Genomic DNA, 20,707 nt, shown 5'->3' with positions numbered 1-20,707 from the left:
CATCACTTGCGTTGCCCTGCTCTGTACCTTTGCTGAGACAGGGCCTGGGCGCTGGGTATAAGAGCCGTGGGGCAGCTAAGCCTCCGCAAACGGGGCAAGACATGCAGGATGTGGGGCACCTCCCTGTGGAGGGCCCCCGGCCGCCGCCTTTGCAGCGCAGCCGCCGGACGCTCCTGAGAAGTGGAGGCCACGGCCGCCTGGACTGTGACCCCGCCCCTTGCTCTGCCCTGAGGCCCCGCCCTCTCTTGGCCTCTTCCCCTGTGGTCCCGCCTATGCTCCGCCTCTTCCTGCGAGGCCCCGCCCTCGCTCTGCCTCTTCCCACGAGGCCACCCCGTCCGTCACTCACTCCCTCTTCCCCCGTTGCTCGCCCTTAATGCAGGAGGGGGCAGAAGGAGCGAGTGACGGCTAGACGGGGGCTCGAGGGTGGAGAGGAGCGAGTGGCCGGCAGGCAGTCTGTGGGGGCCTCAGTGGGGTGGAGAGGAGCAGGAGGGGGACCTCAGAGGAGGGGGCGGAGAGGAGTGGGCGAGGGAGGCTGTAGCAAGGGGCAGAATGGAGCAAGCTATGGGTGAGGGAGGCCTCGGGGAAGAGGCGGAGCGAGGGCGGGGCCTCGCAGGAAGAGGCGGGCTTCTGGGGAAGACCTCGATTGGGGGCAGGGTCTTGGGGCAGAGCAGGGAGTGGAGCCATGGTCCTGGCACCGGTGGACCACCGCTTCTAGGACCTTCCAGTGCTCACACCCAGCCTCCCCAAGTGCCAGAGTCACACACTGCCAATGAGCTGGGGCGACCACATCTGCACCCAGTATTCAAGGGACCAGGGATTTATCTAGAGGCAACATGATCTTTTCTGTCTTATTCTCTCTCCCTTCCTTGATGATTCCCAACATGCTGTTCGCTTCTTTGATGCCGCTGCGCATTGAGTGGAGGATTTCAGAGAACTCTCCACAGTGACGCTGAGACCTTTCTTGAGCGGTAACAGCTCATTTAGACCCCGTCATTGTGTATGTCTAGTTGGGATTGTGTTTCCCAATGTGCATCACTTTGCATTTATCAACATTGAATTTCATCTGCCATTTGGTTGCCCAGTCACCCAGTTTTGTGAAATCTTTTTGTAGCTCTTCACAGTCTGCCTGGGACTGAACTATCCTGAGTAGTTTCGTATCGTCTGCAAATTTTGCCACCTCACTGTTTATGCCTTTTCCCGGATCATTTATGAATATGTTGAATAGGACTGGGCCCAGAACAGATCCATGGGGGACACCACTATTTACCTCTCTCCATTCTGAAAACTGTCCATTTATTCCTACCCTTTGTTTCCTGTCTTTTAACCAGTTACTGATCCACGAGAGAACCTTCCCTCTTATCCCATGACTGCTTACTTTGCTTAAGAGCCTTTGGTGAGGGACCTTGTCAAAAGCTTTCTTGACAATCCAAGTACCCCATATCCACTGGATCCCCCGTGTCCACATGCTTGTTGACCCCCCTCACATAAATCTTATAGTGAGACATAATTACCCTTTACAAAAGCTGCGTTGACGCTTCCCCGACATCGTGTTCATCGATGTGTCTGATGGTTCTGTTCTTTACGATCGTTTCAACCAGTTTGCCCGGGACTGAAGTCAGGCTGACTGGCCTGTAATTGCCAGGATCACCTTTGGAGCCCTTTTTAAAAATTGGCATCACATTAGCTCTCCTCCAGTCATCTGGTCCAGAAGCAGATTTAAATGACTGGTTCCATATCTCAGTTAGTGGTTCTGCCATTTCACATCTGAGTTCCTTCAGATCTCTTGGGTGAAGCCCAGCTAGTCCTGGTGACTTATTGCTGTTTAGTTTATCAGCTGGTTCCAAATCCTCCTCTAACGACACCTCAATCGGGGACAGTTCCTCAGATTTGTCACCTAAAAACACTAGCTCAGGGGTGGGAAAGTCCTTCACATCCTCAGCCGTGCAGACTGATGCGAAGAATTCTTTTAGCGTCGTCTCAACGGCCTTGTCCTCCTTGAGCGCTCGTCCGGGGGTGTTTGCCTTGCTTCCTGCTGCTGACGTACACAAAGCAATTTTTGCTGTTCATTTTTCTGTCTTCGGCTAGTTGCTCTTCAAATTCATTTTCGGCCTCCTGAATTATACTTTTACACTTGAAACGGAGGTGTCTGGGCATAGGTAGAGTAGACAGAGAGATGCATATGGGGATGGACAGACAGATAGCTGGGGTGTACTGGAATGGACAGATGCGACTGGACAGATGGACAGATGGGGGAGTAATATGGGGATAGACAGATAGATGGGGGTGTAGGGGCATGGGCAGATGGATAGGTATGGAGATGGACAGACAGACAGATGGGGGTGTATGGGGATGGAGAGACAAACAGATAAGGGTGTATGGGGATGGATGGGGTGTAGGGGGAGGACAGACAGATAGATGAGGGGTGTGGGAATGGACAGACAGGTAGCTGGGGATGTAGGGGGTGGACAGACAGACAGATGGGGGTGTACGGGGATGGACAGGCAGATAGATGGGGGTGTACGGAAATGGACAGACAGGTAGCTGGGGATGTAGGGGATGGACAGACAGACAGATGGGGCTGTACGGGGATGGACAGACAGACAGATAGGGGTGTATGGGGCTGGACAAATGGACAGATTGGTGACCAGGGCTGGTGCCGGCATTTCCCCTAGGGCGGTTCTCAGGACAGAGAGCTCTTTCTTGTCTTCTTTCCCCAGCGTGGAAGGGTTTTTTCCCTCTCTCCTTCTCTAGCCAGGAAGCCCCAACCTGAGCCCCTCCCCCGTCTGGGGGTCCCTGAATGCTGGGCTGACCGGCTGTCTCCACACTCAGCGTGCCTGGAGGCCCAGGAGTGGGGTGGGCTGGATCATTAAATACAGCAGGGCCCCCATCTCGGACAGTGTCTGTGCAGCGCCCGGCACAACGGGGCCCTGATCTCAGCTGGGGCAGGGACTGTCTCTCGCTGTGTGTCTGTGCAGCACCTGGCACAACGGGGCCCTGATCTCAGCTGGGGCAGGGACTGTCTCTCGCTGTGTGTCTGGGCAGCGCCCGGCACAACGGGGCCCTGATCTCAGCTGGGGCAGGGACTGTCTCTCCCTGTGTGTCTGTGCAGCGCCCGGCACAACGGGGCCCTGATCTCAGCTGGGGCAGGGCCTGTCTCTCCCTGTGTGTCTGTGCAGCGCCCGGCACAACGGGGCCCTGATCTCAGCTGGGGCAGGGACTGTCTCTCCCTGTGTGTCTGTGCAGCACCCGGCACAACGGGGCCCTGATCTCAGCTGGGGCAGGGACTGTCTCTTGCTGTGTGTCTGTGCAGTGCCCGGCACAACGGGGCCCTGATCTCAGCTGGGGCAGGGACTGTCTCTCCCTGTGTGTCTGTGCAGCGCCTGGCACAATGGAGCCCTGGCTCCCAGCCCCCTGCTCTAACCACAGGACCCCATTCCCCTCCCAGAGCCAGAGAGAGAACCCAGGCATCCTGGCTCCCAGCCCCCACATTCTGACCTGCTACGCCCCGCTGCCCTTGCAGAGCCAGGCAGGCCATTGAGAGGTTGCACTTGCAAGGCCAGAAGCGAAGGGATATGACGCGCTCACCCGCTGTGTTTATTAAACATCCGAGGGGTCGTGTATGGCCGGGAGCTGTTATTCCAAAGTCGGAGATCTTGGCATGGCGGGGCCAGAGCAAGGGTCTGCGCTCTGCCCAGATCCGGCCTCCGCCGGCTTCGCTTACCAGTGAAACAAGCGTGCCGGCCTCTGGGCATCCGGCTACCCAAAGGGACCCCTCAATCGCTGAGTGCTGTGTGGGGCAGAGCAGAGGGGCTGCGGGTCTGGAGAGATGGACACCGGCAGAGCTGGGGGGGGGCAGGGCTGGGCTGGCGGGGGCTGCGGGTCGGGAGTGAGGGGCACCGGCAGAGCTGGGGGGGGGGGCAGGGATGGGCTGGCAGGGGGCTGCGGGTCGGGAGTGAGGGGCACCGGCAGAGCTGGGGGGGCAGGGATGGGTTAGCAGGAGGCTGTGGGTCGGGAGTGAGGGGCACCGGCAGAGCTGGGAGGGCAGGGCCGGGCTAGCAGGGGCTGCGGGTCGGGAGTGAGGGGCACCGGCAGAGCTAGGGGGGCAGGACCGGGCTAGCAGGGGCTGCGGGTCGGGAGTGAGGGGCACCGGCAGGGCTGGGGGGGCAGGGCCGGGCTAGCAGGGGCTGCGGGTCGGGAGTGAGGGGCACCGGCAGGGCTGGGGGGGCAGGGCTGGGCTAGCAGGGGCTGCGGGTCGGGAGTGAGCGGCACCGGCAGAGCTGGGGGGCCAGGGCTGGCTGGCAGGGGCTGCGGGTCGGGAGTGAGCGGCACCGGCAGAGCTGGGGGGGCAGGGCTGGGCTGGCAGGGGCTGCGGGTCGGGAGTGAGGGGCACCGGCAGAGCAGGGGGGGCAGGGCTGGGCTGGCAGGGGCTGCGGGTCGGGAGTGAGCGGCACCGGCAGAGCTGGGGGGACAGGGCTGGGCTAGCAGGGGCTGCGGGTCGGGAGTGAGGGACACCAGCAGGGCTGGGGGTGGGGCAGGGCTGGGTTAGCAGGGGGCTGTGGGTCGGGAGTGAGGGGCACTGGTAGAGCTGGGGGGCAGGGCTGGGCTGGCAGGAGCTGCGGGTCGGGAGTGAGGGGCACCGGCAGAGCCAGGGGATCTGGAGGGGGAGGAGGGCGCCCAGGGCCAGGCTGGCAATCTGGAGTGGAAATTTCTTTCTTTCTCCCCCTCCCCCTCTTCACCTTCCTGCCCAGGACAATTAACAGGATGCCGATTGCTCAAGTAACCTGCCCTTGGCAAATCCACCAGTTCCAGCCACGTCCCGGGAACCTCCCCCAGCCCGTGCTGACCCGTCTCGGGAGCAGCGGCCTGAGACGCCCTGGCCCGGGGCAGTTCCTGCCAGGCCCCGGTTCCTGAGCCAGGCCCCAGGCGCTGGCAGAGGCCGGAGAGCAACAGGCTGTGTTCACACCCAGATACAAAAACCCCACTGCAGACAATGTTTGTGGGAGTGCTGCCGGCGCCCCCGAGTGTTTCTTAGTGGGTCCTCTGGCTGCTCCCCCTGCTCTCCTTAGTGGGGACCCAAGATGCCCACTGCAGAGAGACTTCTGGTGCCAGAGGTGGGATCGGTGGTGGGATCGGTGGTGGGAAGGGACCTGACTCTCTTGGGCTGGGAGGGCAAATAAGAGGGTGAGATGTGTTTGATGGGGCTCAGTTTGAGGGCTGCACACACGCATATGCAACCTCCCATACACACAACACCTAACACACACACAACCACCCTCGCTCTCATACATACACAAAACCTCCTCCCCCTCATCATACACACACACACCCTTCCTCACCAGACACAGACACACACAAGCATGCACCCAAACACACAGTCACAGCAACTGAAACACACAGTCACAGCAACACAAGCACACACCCATTCACAGCAACACAAACGTGTTACAGCAACACAAGTACACACAGTCAGAATCACATACTTAAACACACCCACCCAGTCGCAGCAACACGCGTCTAGACAGCAACACACCCAACAACACAAACACACACATGTTAATAGCAACATAAACACACACATTAACAGCAACACAAACACACACATTCACAGAGTCACGCGTGTAGACACCAACACACACACACATTCACAGCAACACACCCAGAGTCATGCACACAGCTGTGCACACACCCTCCGTGCTACAAATGCGCGTGCGCACACCTACATACTCACACTCACAGCCCGAGGTGCGTGCTAATCTCGTAGGACCAGGAGCTGGGTGACTCAGCAGAGATGACAGAGCCCAAGGCAGGAAAACTTTGCAATCTCCAAAACCCCACAAGCAACCGCATTCCCGGGATGCCTCTGCCCTGAGCGAATCCTACACAAATAGAGTGGAGTCTAGCCCTGATTCCAGTGGGGTCACTGCGGATTCACACCGGAGTCACTGAGATCAGACCCGGCTCTGGCTCCATTGACGGCAGGGGGGTCACTCCGGTTTCACACTGGAGTCACTGAGATCAGACCCGGCTCTGGCTCCATTGACGGCAGGGGGGTCACTCCGGTTTCACACCGGAGTCACTGAGATCAGAACCAGCTCTGGCTCCACTGACAGCAGGGGGGTCACTCCGGTTTCTCACCAGAGTCACTGAGATCGGACCCGGCTCTGGCTCTATTGACGGCAGGGGGGTCACTCCGGTTTCACACCGGGGTTGCTCTGATCAGAACTGGCTCTGGCTCCATTGACGGCAGGGGGGTCACTCCGGTTTCTCACCGGAGTCACTGAGATCAGAACCGGCTCTGGCTCCATTGACGGCAGGGGGGTCACTCCGGTTTCACACCGGAGTCACTGAGATCAGAACCGGCTTTGGCTCCATTGATAGCAGGGGGGGTCACTCCGGTTTTTCACTGGAGTCACTGAGATCAGAACCGGCTCTGGCTCCATTGACAGCAGTGGGGGGGGTCACTCTGGTTTCACACTGGAGTCACTGAGATCAGAACCGGCTCTGGCTCCATTGACGGCAGGGGGGTCACTCCGGTTTCACACCGGAGTCACTGAGATCAGAACCGGCTCTGGCTCCATTGACGGCAGGGGGGTCACTCCGGTTTCACACCGGAGTCACTGAGATCAGAACCGGCTTTGGCTCCATTGATAGCAGGGGGGGTCACTCCGGTTTTTCACTGGAGTCACTGAGATCAGAAACCGGCTCTGGCTCCATTGACAGCAGTGGGGGGGGTCACTCCGGTTTCACACTGGAGTCACTGAGATCAGAACCGGCTCTGGCTCCATTGATGGCAGGGGGGTCACTGTGGATTCACACCGGGGTCACTCTGATCAGAACCAGCTCTGGCTCCACTGACGGCAGGGGGGGTCACTCCGGTTTCTCACCAGAGTCACTGAGATCGGACCCGGCTCTGGCTCCACTGACGGCAGGGGGGTCACTCCGGTTTCACACCGGAGTCACTGAGATCAGACCCGGCTCTGGCTCCATTGACGGCAGGGGGGTCACTCTGGTTTCACACCGGAGTCACTGAGATCAGACCCGGCTCTGGCTCCATTGACGGCAGGGAGGTCACTCCGGTTTCACACCGGAGTCACTGAGATCAGACCCGGCTCTGGCTCCATTGACGGCATGGGGGGTCACTCCGGTTTCACACCGGAGTCACTGAGATCAGAGCCGGCTCTGGCTCCATTGACGGCAGGGGGGTCACTCCGGTTTCACACCGGAGTCACTGAGATCAGACCCGGCTCTGGCTCCATTGACGGCAGGGGGGTCACTCCGGTTTCACACCGGAGTCACTGAGATCAGACCCGGCTCTGGCTCCATTGACGGCAGGGGGGTCACTCCGGTTTCACACCGGAGTCACTGAGATCAGACCCGGCTCTGGCTCCATTGACGGCAGGGGGGTCACTCCGGTTTCACACCGGAGTCACTGAGATCAGACCCGGCTCTGGCTCCATTGACGGCAGGGGGGTCACTCCGGTTTCACACCGGAGTCACTGAGATCAGAACCGGCTCTGGCTCCAATGACAGCAGGGGGGTCACTCGGGTTTCACACCGGAGTCACTGAGATCAGACCCGGCTCTGGCTCCATTGACGGCGGGGGGGTCACTCTGGTTTCACACCGGAGTCACTGAGATCAGAACCGGCTCTGGCTCCAATGACAGCAGGGGGTTGCCTTCGGGCCGGATTCCAGGGGGGAAGCTGAGCTCAGAGGTGGGTCGTGTTGCAGTCATATTTACAGGGGCTACAGGAGTCATTTCTGAGTGTGTGGCCAGTGATTCATCCCATCCAGACACCCCCGCCCCGACCTGGCTAGCCGGGCAGCTGCGGCCTGCTTGGGATCAGAGCCCAGCCAGGAGCTCCAGGGCCCCCCCGGCTTTCCTGCCAAACTACAAACAAACCCAGCCCCCGAGTTGAACTATAAAGTTCAGTGACTTAGTCACCTTCCCTCATCACCTGGACACGCGAACCCCAGAGCCAGGCCTCTGGCCACGGAATGGGGCTTAGAGCATGGGGGGCTGGGAGCCAGGACTCCTGGGTTCTCTCCCCGCTCTGGGAGGGGAGTCTAGTGGTTAGAGCAGGGGTGGGCTGGGAGCCAAGACTCCTGGGTTCTCTCCCTGGCTCTGGGAGGGGAGTGGGGGCTGGTGGTTAGAGCAGAGGGGGCTGGGAGCCAGGAATCCTGGGTTCTCTCCCCGGCTCTGGGAGGGGAGTGGGGGCTGGTGGTTAGAGCAGAGGGGGCTGGGAGCCAGGACTCCTGGGTTCTCTCCCTGGCTCTGGGAGGGGAGTCTAGTGGTTAGAGCAAGGGTGGGATGGGAGCCAGGACTCCTGGGTTCTCTCCCTGGCTCTGGGAGGGGAGTGGGGGCTGGTGGTTAGAGCAGAGGGGGCTGGGAGCCAAGACTCCTGGGTTCTCTCCCTGGCTCTGGGAGGGGAGTGGGGGCTGGTGGTTAGAGCAGAGGGGGCTGGGAGCCAAGACTCCTGGGTTCTCTCCCTGGCTCTGGGAGGGGAGTGGGGGCTGGTGGTTAGAGCAGAGGGGGCTGGGAGCCAGGAATCCTGGGTTCTCTCCCCGGCTCTGGGAGGGGAGTGGGGGCTGGTGGTTAGAGCAGAGGGGGCTGGGAGCCAGGACTCCTGGGTTCTCTCCCTGGCTCTGGGAGGGGAGTCTAGTGGTTAGAGCAAGGGTGGGATGGGAGCCAGGACTCCTGGGTTCTCTCCCTGGCTCTGGGAGGGGAGTGGGGGCTGGTGGTTAGAGCAGGGGTGGGCTGGGAGCCAGGACTCCTGGGTTCTCTCCCTGGCTCTGGGAGGGGAGTGGGGGGCTGGTGGTTAGAGCAGAGGGGGCTGAGAGCCAGGACTCCTGGGTTCTCTCCCTGTCTCTGGGAGGGGAGTGGGGGCTGGTGGTTAGAGCAGAGGGGGCTGGGAGCCAGGACTCCTGGGTTCTCTCCCTGGCTCTGGGATAGATGCAGGTTCGTATTATTAACTCCATTTCAGGACTGGAAAAATCCGGCCTGAAGAGTTGATATGACATAACAGTTGAAAGGAAAAGTGAGTCAGTGGCAAAGCACCCACTTGCACTAACTACCAGCCCTCACTCCCCTCCCCAGCACTGGTGTCAGAGTAGGAAGCTGCCGGGCAGGGTGTGGAAGCCAGGACTTGTCCTGGCCCGTTCGCTACCTGCAGCTCCCCATCCCCGGCAGCTTGGTACTAAAGTGAGTGTCTGATCCAGCCCAGGGCTTGTAGCCTCCTGCTCAGGGACGCCAACAACCCCGCTCCCTACCCAGCCACACCAGGGCAGTTACAATCCCCCTGCCGGCACCTACCACCCTCTGTCCCTTCACAACGCCCGACTGCCATCCATGGCCTCCTCCCAGCTCTGCCGGTGCCCCGCACTCCCGACCCACAGCCCCTGCCAGCCCAGCCCTGGGCTCCCCCCAGCTCTGCCGGTGCCCCCTCACTCCTGGCCTGCATCCCCTGCCAGCCCAGCCCTGCCCCCCCCAGCTCTGCCGGTGCCCCTCACTCCCGACCCGCAGCCCCCTGCCAGCCCAGCCCTGGGCTCCCCCTACCCAGCTCCACCGGTGCCCCTCACTCCTGGCCCGCAGCCCCTGCCAGCCCAGCCCTGCCCCCCACAGCTCTGCCGGTGCCCCTCACTCCCGACCCCGCAGCCCCTGCCAGCCCAGCCCTGCCCCCCACAGCTCTGCCGGTGCCCCTCACTCCCGACCCGCAGCCCCCTGCTAGCCCAGCCCTGGGCTCCCCCCCAGCCCTGCCGGTGCCCCTCACTCCCGACCCGCAGCCCCTGCTAGCCCAGCCCTGCCCCCCCCAGCCCTGCCGGTGCCCCTCACTCCCGACCCACAGCCCCTGCCAGCCCAGCCCTGCCCCCCCCCCAGCCCTGCCGGTGCCCCTCACTCCCGACCCACAGCCCCTGCTAGCCCAGCCCTGCCCCCCACAGCTCTGCCAGTGCCCCTCACTCCCGACCCGCAGCCCCTGCTCTTCCTTTTCCCATCCCCCTTCATGCCGCCGTCCCATCACACACTGCCCCAGATGTGCCCTCACCCTGATTCCCCTCCCCCCCGCCCCATGTTTCCTGTGCCCGCGTTAGCTTGGCTCCCTTCCCCCCCCCCTCCCCGCGAAGTCAGCTCCTCCACGGGAAGTGAGGGCTCTGCAGCCCCCCGCCCCCCCTTCTCGTAACTCCGGGCACAGGCCCTTCCGGGAGCCTGGCTTGCATTGGCTGGGGGGGGCCCCTGCAAGTGACTAAAGTGTCCCTGTGACAGCAGACTGGGGCCTTATCTGGCTTCCTCTTTCTCCGTAAGAATTACCAGGCTTCCCTCAGCCCCACACCCGACCTGCTGCTGCCCCCCGGCTCGCTGGCCCCTGCCCACTCTGCACCCCCCGCCCCAGGCAGTAGGGACAGGCACGGTCCCACCTCCACAGGGACCCCAGCTAACCAGCCCACTCCCCTCCCAGGGCCAGGATAGAACCCAGGCGTCCTGGCTCCCGGGAAGCGCAAATGGGCGGGGGGTGGGGGGGGGGAGATCCTGGCCCGTGGGGCTCAGGCAGTTGGTTCCAGGTCTGATTTTGCTGAGTCAGGGCTTAAGCGGCTCTGAAGCTGTTTAGTGGAGATGGATTTTTCCATTTCACCAGCTGGAATTCACTTCTTTTTCCCTGATCTGCCTCCGGCGGAGGGCCTGGCCGCCCTCCTCCCGCAGCCCCAACTCCCAGCGAGGGCCCCTCGATACCCGCACACAGAGCCCCTCACAGGGACAGGTCCCACACTCCATTCCCTGCCCCCCTGAGCCAGCCAGTCCCTGCCTGGGGCCGGATGAGAGCCGGTGCCCCCTAGAAGGGACAGGCCCTGGGCCCCATTCCCCGCCCCTCGTTCCCCTGTGCCAACGGGGAAGTTGTGTTGCATCACACGGGACGCTGGCATCTGGTTTTTCTAATCTTATGAAATCACAACACGCACTATATCATGTTTGGTTTGAGCCTGCCCACAGCTAGGCCTTGGGGGGAGAGAGTGTATGTTGTAATGTGTGTGTGTGTGTGAGTGCGTGACTGTGTCAGCGAATGCGTGCTTGCTTTGTGTGTGTGTTGAGTGTGTGCATTGGAACGTGTGTCAGGGAGTGTGTAACCTGGGTGTACGTGTGGGTCGGTGTGTCTTTGGGTTGATCGTGTGCGTTTTGATGGCTGTGCATTGACATCTGTTGTGCTTATTGTGCGAGTGTTTGCAACAGCCCTGGCTGTGTGAGGCAGTGCATCCGACTATTCTGCCACTGTGTTGTGCTAATTGTGTGTGTGTGTCGCCGTGTGTGTGTGTGTCGCCGTGTGTGTTTATTGCACAGATCAGGATGTGTGGGTCAGTGCGTGTCTATGTTCCGGCAGCATGTTTGTGTTGATCGTGTGTGTCTATGTCTACTACGTGGGTCAGGCCATGTGTGACAAGTGTGTATGTTTTGTGAGTGCGCTGACTGTGTGTGTGTTGCACAGAGCAGGCTGCAGGGGTGAATATATACAGACACCCTGACTGTATTTTACAGGCGTCTTTGAGGGGGTTTATTTTGTGTGTGTTTATTACCCAGGACAGGAAATGCAAGTCAGTGCGTGTGGATAGTCAGATGTGTGTGTTTGTTTATTACACATCCGGACGTGCAAGTCAGGGAGGATTTACATTCTGTGAGAGTGTTTATTCTGGGTCTGTTTGTGTATTGCACAGTCCAGGACATGGGGGTCAATACGTGTGCGTTGCGTGTGTATTTTGTGAGTGCTTTTATTTTGTGTGTGGGTGTCTATTGCACAGCTCAGGAAGTGTGGGTCTCTGTGTGTATTTATTCATGTGTGTGTGTGTGTGTGTGTGTGTGTGTGTGTGTGTGTGTGTGTGAGAGAGAGAGAGAGAGAGAGAGAGAGGGAGATTATTGTCTATTAAGGTGTTTATTCTGTGTGTGTGCGTGTGTGTGTCAGAGAGAGCTTATTTTCTATTAAGGTGTTTATTCTGTGTGTGTGAGTGTGAGTGTGTGTGTTGCATAGCTGGGAGGGGTGATGTTCCACAACTCAGGATGTGTGTGTCAATGTGAGTATATGCTGTGTGTTTGTGTGTTTATGTTGCACAGCTTAGGATCTGTGTGTGTGTATTCTGGTGTGTGTGTGTGTGTGTGTGTATTGCACAGCTCAGAATGTGGGGATTAGTGGGTGTGTGTAATGCACTGCTCAGGATGGTTGTATTTCCCACTACATGCATCTGATGAAGTGGGCTGTAGCCCACAAAAGTTATGCCCAAATAAATTTGTTAGTCTCTAAGGTGCCACAAGGACTCCTCGTTGTTTGTGTGTGTGTGTGTATTCTCTGAGTGTGTGTGTATTCTGTGTGTCTATTGCACAGCTCCGTGTATGTGTGTATCTGTATTTGGGGGGGTATATTCTCTGTGTGTTTGTTGCACAGCTTAGGGGGCTAGTGTATGGACTCAGTGTGTGTGAGAATATGTGTGTGTATTCTCTCCGTGTGCCTCTTGCACAGCTCGGAGAGTGTCTATTGCACCGCATGGTGTGCGTGTGTGTGTGCATGTCCCCTGTGTGTATTCTCTTTGTGTGTGTCTCTTGAACAGCTCGGTGTGTTGTGTATGTACTCTGTGTGTGTGAGAGAGTGTGTGTGTGTGTTCTCTGTGTGTGTCTATTGCACAACTGGAAAGGTGTATATACAGTGTGTGTGTGTGTGTGTATTCTTGGTGTGTGTTTATTGCACAGCTGGAGGGGTGTATATACATTGTGTGTGTGTATAGTCTCTGTGTCTGTATTGCACAGCTGGTGTGTGTGTGTGTGTGTACTCTCTGTGTGTATTCTGTGTGTGTATATCTATTGCACAGCTGGGGGTGTATATACAGTGTGTCTGTTTGTGTGTGTGTGGCACAGCTGGGGTGTGTATGTGTTGCACAGCAGGGGTGTATATACACTGTGTGTGTTTGTGTGTTTGTGGCACAGCTGGTGTGTGTGTGTATGTTGTAGCTGGGGGTGTATACAGAGTGTGTGTCTGTGTATACACAGGGTGTGTGTGTTGCACAGCTGGGGGGTGTCTGTGTGTGTGTTGCACAGCTGGGGGGGGTCACTCTGTGTGTGTGTGTGTTGTCCATGTGTGTGTTGCACAGCTGGGGGTGTATATAGTGTGTGTGTTTGTGTGTGTTGCACAGCTGGGGGTATATACACAGTGTGTGTGTGTTGCACAGCTGGGGGGGTGTCTGTGTGTGTGTTGCACAGCTGGGGGGGGTCACTCAGTGTGTGTGTGTTGTCCATGTGTGTGTTGCACAGCTGGGAGTGTATACACAGTGTGTGTGTGTGTGTTGCACAGCTGGGGATGTATACACAGTGTGTGTCTGTGTATACACAGGGTGTGTGTGTGTTGCACAGCTGGGGTGTGTGTCTGTGTGTGTGTTGCACAGCTGGGGGGGTCACTCAGTGTGTGTGTGTTGTCCATGTGTGTGTTGCACAGCTGGGAGTGTATACACAGTGTGTGTGTGTGTTGCACAGCTGGGGTGTGTGTCTGTGTGTGTGTTGCACAGCTGGGGGGGGGTCACTCAGTGTGTGTGTGTTGTCCATGTGTGTGTTGCACAGCTGGGAGTGTATACACAGTGTGTGTGTGTGTTGCACAGCTGGGGTGTGTGTCTGTGTGTGTGTTGCACAGCTGGGGGGGGTCACTCAGTGTGTGTGTGTTGTCCATGTGTGTGTTGCACAGCTGGGAGTGTATACACAGTGTGTGTGTGTGTTGCACAGCTGGGGGGGTCACTCAGTGTGTGTGTGTTGTCCATGTGTGTGTAGCACAGCTGGGGGGGGTTGCACACTCTGTGTGTATTTGCAGATTTCCTGCATTCATTATTTTCTGCCCTGCTTTCCCCTCCCCCCAGCCCCGCCCCTTGCGTGCCATCCCCCGCCCGGGCTCGGGGCCAGCACCGCCCAGCGGCTCGGGATTTTCCCCCGTGATTGCACGCTGAGCTGTCACCCCCGGGCGCAGCCAATGGGGCGCCAGGGGCGGGGCTTGCTCCATTTATAAGGCGGCGCCGGGGTGACAGGAGCAGAACATCGCTCTGCGCCGCACCCGGGAATTAGCTCTGAAAATCGCGCTGCGCCCCAGCCCCATGAACGCGCTGTACGGCGCCACCAGCATGTGCTTAGCTTGCGAGCCCCGGATGCCCGCCCTGCCCAGAGCCGAGCCCCCCAGCAAGGGCACCGGCCCCCCAGTACTTCACCTTCGACCCCCTGCCTGCGATGAGCGAGACCCCTTCCCGCAGGAACCCGGCCCGGGGCAGGAAACGACTGCGCAAAGTGCTCTACCCCCCCGTGGTGAGTCTGTGGGGCTGCCGTGGGAGCCGGGACGCCTGGGTTCTCTAGGGGGGGGGGGGTCTATTGGTTTAAAGTGTGTGGGGGGATTCAGGAGTGAGGGTTCACCTTCTGATCCCCCTCTCTGTGCCTCAGTTTCCCCTGCTGTAGAAGTAGGCTGCTGATGGCTCTCTGGGTTAGTCCCTGCTTCTGGAGAGAGGGCGAGGGTGGTGTAGCCTCTCCTGGCTGCAGGGAGCGATGCTGCCCCCTGGGCTAGTGGAGTAGGGAAGCTGAGATCTGTAGCCTAGCCCCCTTGCTGTGGGCATACAGACCAGTGCAGGATGAGTCACCCCATTGGACCTGCTGCTGCATGTCCCAGACAGGAGGCCCCATGTGCACGTCTCTCTGCCCCAGAGATCCCTGGCTGATTTGGGGGGGAGGGGGTCCTGTATGTGTCCAGGCTCCCTGCTGCTCACAGCCAGGGGTGATTCTCTTGTTAATCTGCCCCCAGCTGGGAGCAGTATGGGGCATATGACACATGGGGGGGGGCATCTAGATCATGCTTAGCCAGGCAACCTGAACCCCATTGCACTCAGCTGCTGAACCCACGCTGCTCCAGAAGCTCCAGTTGGTTTGGCGGAAGAGAGCATTGTGGGTAGAAGCAGAGCATTCTGGGTAACCGGGCTATCCTCCTAGCCACGGTTGCTGGGTGGGGGGCATTCTGGGTAGTGGAATTGCCTTGGGGCTGAGTGCCAGGGCATTCTGGGTAATCTGTTGGGCACGGGGCACATTGTGGGTAATACTTGGGTCCCTCTGCCAGCCAGGTCTCTAATGTCCTGTCTCCTTCCTCCCGACCAGGTGAAACGCTACTATCCAGCCAAGGAGCGCAGCCAGGCCAAGCGCCTGCTCTTCATCCTCCTCACCATCATCTTCTTCCAAGTCTATAACACCGACGAAAACCTGGCCCTGGGGCCCGAGCAGGGGGTCCCCGACTGCTCTGTAGAGAGCGGGGGCTCCGGCTGCGAGACCCCCCTCCCAGAAGTGCTCCCGACACCCCCGGAGGTCCCAGAAGTGGCCAACGCTACCAGTTTGCACGGGGGCCACGAGGCTGCCGACTCCACCATGGAAATCAGCCAATTCCTGGAGCAGAATCCAGCCGCTTTCTGAGACCCCCCCCCCCACCCAGCCTTTCTCAGGCCAACACCTAAGGGGTCAACCCAGCCTGGGGCCTGGCTCCAGCCACTAATGGGTTAACTCCGCCTGGCCTTTGGCCAACTCTTTCTGCTGCTGCCTCTGAACTAAGCCGGTGAAGAATCCAGACGCTTGACGTCAATAGCAACGTGAAACCTCTTCGGCAGCCGTGAGCAGGGAATTCCTGGCTCCAGCAGTGACTGAGACTTTGTGTGGGGGGAGGGGTATTACTGACATAACTTATTAATATCTAATATTTATAATATTTATACATTGTGTAATTTAAAGATAGTGTGCTATTTAATGATCAAAGCGGAAACATGCCTGCGAGGAAAATGCTGCTTTAACCTAGGGTGGAATAAAACCGTTAAACGTCCTCATCCGTTTAAACAGGGACACATATCTTGCTCTTGTCTCTAGGGGGACTTTAATTAATATTTATTAGTGCCGTTACCCAGGGGGAGAAACCCTGCTCGAATTGGTAGCAAAGCAGCCTGAGGCGAGGTGGAGCTGACGGAGGAATAGCTGGCTGCAAATCCCAGGGAGGTATAAAACTATGGAAATGCTCCTAGGAAGGGGGGAAAAACTTTGTGACGGCCAAATCTACTAGAATTCAACGCTACAGTTCTCCAGGCGGAGGTCAGGCTGGGTTGCTCTGTGGCAAAACAGCCTCTGCTCCTCGGCTCTCCTGTAAACTAGCTCCTTGATTGGGGCACAGAACGAAGGAAGTGCTGGTGCGTTGGGCGGAGGGAGAAGTTTGGAGGCCGAAAGTCCAAAGGGGGAATTTTCCTCCCCTGGGAGGAGGCGAGAAGTCAGGGTAAGACCAGCCTGCATTAAAGAGCTCGCTGACCCCCTGCCCTTCCTTCTCGGACATCCCCCAGCTACGCTCCCGCCCTGGGTGTCTGACCAGCAGGGTCCTTGGCTGCTGCGTGCGCTTACTGTGTAAGCTCTTGTGAGAGGCTCTGGAAGCTTCGGAGACCCAGACTTGCCCCGAACTGCCCAAAACTCAGGCTGGTGTTTCCAAGGCGTTTTTGCCCTAAACTCTTTCCCGGACGAGTCGTCCAACCTGTGTATGTTCTGTGAACAAAATAAACCTGCTGAATCCTTTAGGTGTGTCTGATTTCCTGGGGGGGCAGGGGATCCCACATCTTTTGGGGGAGGGGGTCGGCTGAAGGCAAAGCTCAACTCAGCTGGAGGAGCGCAAGGGTCTCATGGTGCTGGAGGAGCAAGGAGATTGAGTTGGGGGAGGGGGCAAAGCTCAATTCAACTACAGGAGCATTCAGGGAGTGAGCAGGGGGTGGTCTTCACATGCCAAGCTCCCCCCACTTTCCTGCATTATATCAGCTGGATACTGTGCGAGACAGTCCCTGACTCCCAGACCCTCTCGGGGACACGCCGGGACCTCCGCTGATGGTGGATCATGGGGGTAGGGCCTTGGGGGAAACTCTTCAGAGAGACTAGTCCATTTAATGAGGGAGGGGTGCAGCCCTGGGCAGGGCCGACAAGAGGCGGGGGGGAAGCTGGTACAAATTACCTGGGCCCGGTGGTCCGAAGGGCGCCTGGCTTCTCTTCTCCCCCCCCACCCCATCAGCCCTGTTTAGCTGGTCCGCCCTTGCGGGGGGGGGAAGCAAAAAAATTTTTTCACCACTGCCTGAACCCGCTCTCAGCGGCCTTGGCCCTGGGAGGGGAGTGGGGTCCAGAGGGTAAGAGCGGGGGGGTTGGGAGTCAGGACACCTGGGTTCTCATCCTCAGCTGAATGGTGGTGTTATCTATTCCTCCCGCCCCTCCATCCACAAGGCTTGTGACCTTTGACAGAGTAAATGGCCTTGGGGACAGAGGGGAAGTGGTAGACATGGTCTGCCTAGACTTCAGTAAAGCTTTTGATACTGTCTCGCATGACCTTCTCATACACAAACTAGGGAAATGCAACCTGGATGGAGCTACTATAATGTGGGTGCAGAACTGGGTGGAAAACGGTTCCCAGAGAGTAGTTATCAGTGGTTCACAATCATGCTGGAAGGGCATCACGAGTGGGGTCCCACAGGGATCGGTTCTGGGTCTGGTTCTGTTCAATATCTTCATCAATGATGTAGATAATGGCATAGAGATCACACTTATAAAGTTTGCGGACAATACCAAGCTGGGAGGGGTTGCAAGTGCTTTGGAGGACAGGATTAAAATTCAAAATGATCTGGACAAACTGGAGAATTGGTCTGAAGTGAATAGGATGGAATTCAATCAGGACAAATGCAAAGTCCTCCACTTAGGAAGGAACAATCAGTTGCACACACACACAGAATGGGAAATGACGGCCTAGGAAGGAGTATTGTGGAAAGGGATCTGGGGTCATAGTGAACCACAAGCTAAATATGAGTCAACAGTGTAACGCTGTTGCCAAAAAAACCAAATCTCATGCTGAGATATACTGTATTCGCAGAAGTGTTGTAATCAGGAAATTAGAAGTAATTCTTCCGCTCGCTGATTAGGCCTCAACTGGAGTATTGTGTCCAGTTCTGGGCGCCACATCTCAGGAAAGGTGGAAAAATTGGAGAAAGTCCACAGAAGAGCAACAACAATGGTTCAAGGGCCAGAAAACATGACTTATGAGGGAAGATTGAAAGAAATGGGTTTGTTTAGTTTGGAGAAGAGAAGACCGAGGGGGGACATGAGAACAGTTTTCAAGTATGTAGAAGATTGTTGTAACGAGGAAGGTGATAAATTGTTCTCGTTAACCTCTGAGGATTGGAGAAGCAGCAATGGGCTTAAATTGCAGCAAGGGCGGTTTAGGTTGGACATTAGGAAAAACTTCCGAACTATCGGCGTGGTTAAACTCTGGAACAAATTGGCCAGGGAGGTTGTGGACTCTGTGCTGATGGAGATTTTTAAGAGCAGGTCAGACAAACACCTCTCAGGGATGGTCTAGATAATACTTAGTCCTGCCTTAGGGTGACCAGATGTCCAGATTTTATAGGGACAGTCCCGATATTTGGGGCTTTGTCTTATATAGGTGCCTATTACCCCCCACCCCCTGTCCCGATTTTTCACACTTGCGGTCTGGTCACTCTATCCTGCCTTGAGTGCAGGGGACTGGACTGGACGACCTCTCGAGGTCCTGGCGTGTCTCCGAGAGGGTCTGGGAGTCAGGGACTTTGTCGCACTGGACTCGACCGGGGCATGTGTGTATCTGCCAACCCGCCTTTCTCAGCCCCGTCCCGCCATCCTTAGCTCCAGCAAATCGCTCCTTCTTGAGCGATCCATCCATCCAGCCACCCTCAGCTGGGGCTGCCTAATCTAGCGAATCCCTGCTCCCCCAGCGGGAGTGTTATCCAGCTCTTTCTCCTCTGGGGTATTCTGAGCGCCAGGCTCCCAGACAGCGGGGGCCGGAGAGGCTGGGTGAGCCACGCTCGGCGCCCTTGGACATACGGATAAGACCAGCGGCAATGGCTGATAAGGGGCTATTCCGGGCTCTCTGTGGGGGTAGAGGAACTGCGGGTTCCCGCCGGTACCTGTCTGGGCCACGAGGGGAGGGTTATATATAGCGAGCGCCCACGTACAGATAGCGCCTGTGACAATGAACACTCAGCCCAGGGTGACCTCAGCAGGACGCCTGGGTTCTACCCCCGGGGACTGGGAAGGGAGTGGGGTCTAGTGGTTAGAGCGGGGGGGGGGGGGCTGGAAACCAGAATTCCTGCGTTCTCTCCCCAGCTCTGGGAGGGGAGTGGGGTCTAGGGGTTAGAGCAGGAGGGGCTGGGAACCAGGACTCCTGGGTTCTCTCCCCAGCTCTGGGAAGGGAGTGGGGTCTAGGGGTTAGAGCAGGGGGGGCTGGGAACCAGGACTCCTGGGTTCTCTCCCCGGCTCTGGGAAGGGAGTGGGGTCTAGTGGTTAGAGCAGGGGTGGCTCTGTGTGTGTGTTTTCATGGCCCACCCTGGCCTGTGGCTGTGTGTGTGTCTGTGCACACACGCGGGGTCTCACACACACAACCCCCCGCTCTCCAGCTGACGGAACACATGACGGAAAGCGCTGCTGGGGGCCCTGGGCCCGGGCCCAGGCCGGGAATTGCCCAAACTCGCGGCTTCCAGGCTCTGCCTAACCGCACGGCTGTGTTTCCTCTCCCCCCAGAGGTGAGAACCACACGCGAAAGGAAGCGGCAGAGCCCACGTCCGCCCCCCGCCCCCACCCGGCACGGAGAGCCCAGGGCAGGACCTAAATATAAAGAGCTACATGGGGGCAGAGGAGTGAAAATACCAGCACTAGAAATACACAGCTCTTCCCCCACCCCTCTCACACACACACACACACACACACACACACAGCCTCTAACACACTCCCTGGGCCACGTCTGACTTGGGGTAGGGTGACAGGGTGTCCTGATTTTATAGGGACAGTCCTGATATTTGGGGCTTTTTCTTATATAGTCACCAATTACCCCCCACCCCCTGTCCCGATTTTTCACAGTTGCTCTCTGGTCACCCTAACCTGGGGGGCGCTGGCTGGCTCAGGGGGGTGGGAATGGGGCACGGGGCCTGTCCCCTCTAGGGGGCTCCAGCTCCCATCCGGCCCCAGGGCAGGGACTGGTTGGCTCAGGGGCACAGGGAATGGGGCCCGGGGCCTGTCCCCTCTAGGGGGCTCCAGCTCCCATCCGGCCCCAGGGCGGGGACTGGCTGGCTCAGGGGGGCAGGGAATGGGGCACGGGGCCTGTCCCCGCTCGGGGGCTCCGGCTCTGGTAATTCTAATGAATCCGGCTCCCTCCTAGCTGAGAAGCTCGTGTGTAACGAGTTTGCTGGCTCTCTGCCCATGTTACCAACCCTCCCCTTCCCCCCGCACCCCCAGGCATGAACTGACCCCTGGCAGAGCGGGTGGGGGTCGAATATGCCACTGACATCGAGCGCCCCTAGTGCCCCCTATCAGGCATCAGTGCAGGCACGTGGGGGGCTGGCTCGTGGGGGGGCTCTCTGCCACTCATGGCATGTTCTGCCCTTATTCTGGGCGGGGACACAGAGGCCGGGGGAGGGGGCATTATGGGCTGGGCACGTCTCCCCCCAACACACACACTGAAAGGTGCAAATTTTCTCCCCCATGTTCAGACGATGCTCCCCCCATTCCCCCCCCCCCACGCCCCGGCGCTGGTCTATTGGCCGCGCGCGCCACCTGGTGGCCACACGGTGACCTGCCGCCGCTCGGCGCTGTGTGACAGTTAACAGGAGCCAGCCAGGGGCTCGAATGCAGCCACC

General features: G+C 58.6%; 1 protein-coding gene across 1 annotated transcript; it reads left to right on the top strand.

Moving 5' to 3' along the window:
* The first annotated feature begins 14,032 nt into the window (after positions 1 to 14,032).
* On the top strand, positions 14,033 to 16,583 carry IER3 (immediate early response 3). The gene is given in 3 exon segments (XM_005279325.5): positions 14,033 to 14,200; positions 14,202 to 14,309; positions 15,144 to 16,583. Coding segments are annotated over 3 exon segments (513 nt in total). The 5' UTR covers positions 14,033 to 14,104; the 3' UTR covers positions 15,453 to 16,583.
* The last annotated feature ends 4,124 nt before the right edge of the window (positions 16,584 to 20,707 follow it).

Source organism: Chrysemys picta, chromosome 12, assembly GCF_011386835.1.
Source record: "Chrysemys picta bellii isolate R12L10 chromosome 12, ASM1138683v2, whole genome shotgun sequence".
In the NCBI taxonomy this organism is placed as follows: Eukaryota; Metazoa; Chordata; order Testudines; family Emydidae; genus Chrysemys; species Chrysemys picta.
This window is presented reverse-complemented; position numbering and strand designations above follow the sequence as displayed.